The sequence below is a fragment of the Sesamum indicum genome, linkage group LG9 (assembly GCF_000512975.1).
Source record: "Sesamum indicum cultivar Zhongzhi No. 13 linkage group LG9, S_indicum_v1.0, whole genome shotgun sequence".
Classification (NCBI taxonomy): Eukaryota; Viridiplantae; Streptophyta; class Magnoliopsida; order Lamiales; family Pedaliaceae; genus Sesamum; species Sesamum indicum.
In genome coordinates, this window is record NC_026153.1 from 352227 (window position 1) to 356993 (window position 4767).

General features: G+C 33.1%; 1 protein-coding gene across 1 annotated transcript; it reads left to right on the forward strand.

Moving 5' to 3' along the window:
- Window positions 1615–4428, forward strand: LOC105169973 (uncharacterized protein C227.17c). The gene is made up of 3 exons (XM_011090529.2): window positions 1615–1772; window positions 2229–2347; window positions 3984–4428. The coding sequence occupies exons 1-3, from the start codon at window positions 1688–1690 to the stop codon at window positions 4095–4097; spliced, it is 318 nt and encodes a 105-aa protein (XP_011088831.1). The 5' UTR covers window positions 1615–1687; the 3' UTR covers window positions 4098–4428.

A 4767-nucleotide genomic window follows, 5' to 3' on the forward strand; every position in this document is an offset into this window, starting at 1 on the left:
GAAATTGGTGCCCAACAATTTATGAGAAGATGGTGTCTAGAAAATAAATCATGATTTTGTATATTTATGGAAAAAGATGGTGTACTCAACTTTATTTTTAAAGCCGAAATGCACCCAAATTAGGAAAGCAACATAAAAAAAAAAAAACGACCAAATGAGGAAATAGCCATTTCATTATTTATAAAATCAATTACGGGTTATAGTGATAGAAAAGTGGTTATTTTTTCCCTCAAATTGGTTTCACGTATGTTTCACATGAGGCCTGCTGTTAAATTGTACTGTCAAATTAATGGCTGGACCAATTTTATAAAAAGATGAAAAATCCAAAGACAAAATAAAAAAGATGCCAACTATTACAGACCAAAATTGAATTAATGCCTATATGAGGACAAAAAAATATAATTAACACTTAAACCAACACACACTTTACCAATTAAAACTAGTTACTATAGACTCCTCCCATATAATTAATATTACAAATTATTCACACGGACTTCACTCTCATAAACAAGTCCCCATGTACCTATGCACTGTGTTTTAGATGGGGTAAAATCTAACCCCTCTAAAAACACTATCAATCACAAAAAATTTATAAAAAAATATAGCAACCCGTAATCTATACTCTATATTAATATATTCACAAAAAAAAAGTCTTTTAATACTCACAAATGACGATTAATGATACTGTCGCACCAACTTTTTGTAAAAAAAAATTATTAATAATAAAATAATTAATTTATTCAGCTTTTTAAAATTTTAAATGATACATTATTTTATTTCTTTTTTTTCTTAATATAACATACCGGATTATATTTTATTTTTATATATAATATATTTTAAAGTAGGAAAAATTATATATTAGATACATATATAAACGATGGGCCATAACAATTAATTTATATTAAAAAAAAGAAGAAAAAGAAGAAGAAATTCAACGGCTCCCGCATTAAGGGGTTGCTTTGCTGTTTTATTAAAACTTCAGGATCGCATTGCTTTTTTATTAGATATTCAAACCTCAAGAAAAAATGTTCATTTTCCCAAATAATCTATTGATTAATTTGTTAAGTCTTGGAAGTGGTGAAATATTAGGGTAAGTGAAAATTATCATACACCAATCAAAATATGGAATAAATTATATTTGCACTTTTATGATTAAATTACAAAAAACACTATTTTTGTTCATATTTTTATTTCTCTTACATATCTAATCGATGATATTGTATTATGCTTATATTTCTGTAAAAATGAGTTTGTAAATATAATTATTTGAATAATTTATGTAATTTAATTAGTATTAAGAGGATATTAGTATAATTATTAAAAATTGAGATTTTTACTCGAGAAAAATAGGTAGGGTGACTTGTTAGTATAGCAAAATATTTTTTTTATTTTCTGGTATGTAACTTTAGTTAGGTGGAGTATTTTTTTTTTTCAAATAATAAAGCTTACAATAAATTAAGTTATAATTAATATTAGCTAATTGCAAATTTGCAGCTTATAATATCATGTACTATAGGGGTGTGATTTTTCATGAAAATTTTAATTAGGGTTTTTTGGTAATTTTTAAATAAATAAAGCTCATACAATAAGGTTTACAAAAGTTAATTTACAAGTACTAATAATCAGTTATTTGCACTTTTGGCCGCTTTCACATTACCTTTGGGGGTGCAAAGGTAAACGGAGGACGATGAGCTCAGGGAAGGAAGAAGACGCCGGGCCGCGGCGCCGATTGTCGTGCACCAAATACTTTGACGCGCTCTGGTTTTGCTATTGTAGGTCTTAAAGTCACGTTTACTTTCTTCTCCTTATTATATCGAATAATGCTTAATTGATTGCATTGTTGCTGTTAATCTTCAGTTGCTTTTTGCTGCAACCTTAACGTGTTTCAATAAAATTCAGCTTCGAAGATTCAGAAACTAGTGGTAGTTTTGTTTAAAAAAAAAAAAAGAGACCCGGAGAATGCATTTTTTCTTGGCTAGACGGTTGCTTTTAGACAGATTAGTGAACAGGATGGGCAAGACTTGTACATTGAAGGTGGATTGTTAAGTACGATTACTGTTTTGTTTCGAAAGGCATAATGGGCTTTTAGGAGAATTCATCTTGGTTTGATTTAGATATTCCGTATTCATTGTGGATATGGGCGCCAACTGTTTGATATTAGGTTTCTTTTTGAATATCTTATATTGTGAGAGTGGTCACTAGCTTGATGCATTTTGATTTTGTGGCAGCTCCAGTCCATCAGATGCAGCAATACTATCGGCTTGGTGCCCTTGACAATTGTTCTGGAAAGTGGAGTGCACTTTATGATTGTTTGGCTCTCAAAACGAAAAGAGCTTCTGAAGTTGAGGTGCTTCTCTAAAATTTGGTTGTTCACTCTGCTTTCTCGTTTGCTGCTTTCCGCATCACCTTACCCTAGTGGTCTGTAGTTTACATTGAATTATATTTGAGATGGAGCACATGTGTTGTGTCTTAGTGTTGGTTTTATTGGTCAGATATGCAGAACCTGACACGTTGTTAAGGTTGTAATTTTTACTTATAGCATGGTGGCTGGGGTTAGTCTAACAAAAGAGGATGTGGTGGGAAAGGGCAAAGATCAAAGAACTGTTTCTCCATATCGACAAGTTCAATTAAATGTATGAAGATGTTAATTTAATCATATCTGAATGCTTACTTGAAGGTGATAATATCTCATTCACTGCATTTAGTAGTTGAATAAATTATGAGATTTGGAATACATTTGTTATCATGAGGGACATGCGGAGATAAAGGACAATCTTTCCAGTGCTTCCTCTAACTAAGGTTTATATGCAACAGTCTATATTATTTGACATCATAGATGGAAGGAAACACAGGCCTTTCTCTTTGTTAGATAAATAGAAACGCCCAAGGCGGATCACTTTTTTGCATATACATTAGTTCCTCCTCTGGCTCCTGTTTGTGAAGGATTCAAATTTGTATGGGAGGAGGGGCTGTCTTATACCTTGTAATTTCCTTGCCCTACGTCTTTCCTCAAACAAAAAGGGAGGTGTGCATTCATTTCCTCAGCCCCTTCCCCCCCTTTCCCTCCACCCTCAAATTCCTCGGGTAAGCGCACTTCTAAATTTTTTGCAACTGGAAACCACCATGCTTCAAGTACTTTTTGATAGGCCAAGCGCGTCATCATCAATTTGATTGAAGATAGAGTTCTTGTGTTCTGCATATTAATGGCAAGAAAGCCAAAACTGGTTTGTAATTAATCCCTGCTACTTTTGTCAGACTCAGATAATCATTTAAAAATTTCACCCATGAAGACATCACCATGCTTGTAGGATATTTTTTTGGGACCTTCTAACCCTCTTGAGAAAAAAAGATGTGTTTCTTCTTCTTGTTTGTCTTATGTCATTGAATGGTTTCTGGAAAATAGACAACTTTTCCCCATTCTCTGCACGAATGAGTGCAGTAACTAAAATGGAGCCTTTTGAATGTTTTAGTTTGTCATTCTCTTTTCCTATATTCTGGTACTGTCATACAATTGCTGGAGAAATTTTTCCAGAGCTCATTTCATTTGTTAGCATTATCTGGTTTTTGAAGCTTTCATGATTTTATCCATGGTTGAATTCATTGACCATTTAGATTCTCTCTATATTCCTTCTCTCAAATCATATGTAAACATTGGCTCTTGAAGCTGATGCTTGGATGGATCGTCATGGACAATCTCTTCTTCTATCATAAGGCAACACTCCAAAACCATTACCATTCTGTTTCATCAGTGAAATACCGCATCTTTTACAATTACCAATCTCATCGGTCGTGATTCCAGGGACTAAGACATCACTGTTTGCTTGTACATTGATTATGACCTGTGTAGCTACCTTCAGTTTTCTCATTTTTTGACCTCCTGTTGCCAGCACTATTTTTCACCTGATACAAGACTGCTAAAGATTGCATGTGGAAGCTTTTATTATTTGTCTGAACTGAAGAACATTTTGAACTTCTGAATGCAGGAGATTTTATTGAGTCGTGAGAAATCCGAGCATCATATATGGTCTTTCCGGTCCCCAACGGAAGCGAGAGCTCATTGGCAAAAACTCTTTGGACATTTGGATGATCAAGACTAGAATTTCTCCTCTTAGAATCTTCTCTAGATTTTTCTACATGGGTGGATTCTTAGTTAATTATTTATAAAAATACCTTCTCCCATTCAGTCAGAGGTGGGAAATAGCGCATGCTTCATTGACCAGACTGAATCCTGGGCTAGAAGGTTTAACATCTAAACCTTCATGTTTTCCCTGGTTTTCACTTATATAGCGTAACAAGAATTGATTTCAAGGATGCTACTTTTCTTCCCAGAAGCATAAGACACAATTTCATTGAAAACAAGAACAGCATAAACAAACGAGTGCTGGACATTGATGCTGCAAAATTGAGACAGACTGTTCATCGAGTGTAGATTGTTTCTTCTTATGTTTTTCAGTTCAGAGTTGTCCTCTTATCTAGCATTCAGAGTAGTATCTTCAAAATAAAGCACTTAAAAAGAAACATAAATTACAGTCGAATATATGATTTTTGTGTTAGTATATTATCATTTTTATTGATAGTATATTTCTGAGCCATGTGATGCTGTAGAATTTGATTCAAATTAGAATTTTTCTGTACTCAGCAATGTGATTTAATTGAGTGTGACTAAATTTAATTCTAGGGAGACCTTCTCTTGTTTCATTTAGTCTTCTTGAACATTTGATACCAAATAAATCTTCATGATAGAATAATACATGTGCACCTTGAAAA

Bases quoted from the DNA above. Each gene is read 5' to 3' on its own strand.
- LOC105169973 (XM_011090529.2), top strand. From the start codon at position 1,688: ATGAGCTCAGGGAAGGAAGAAGACGCCGGGCCGCGGCGCCGATTGTCG. The intron at 1,773-2,228 runs GTAGGTCTTAAA...ATTTTGTGGCAG, and splicing joins CGCGCTCTGGTTTTGCTATT to CTCCAGTCCATCAGATGCAG. The intron at 2,348-3,983 runs GTGCTTCTCTAA...TTCTGAATGCAG, and splicing joins AAAGAGCTTCTGAAGTTGAG to GAGATTTTATTGAGTCGTGA.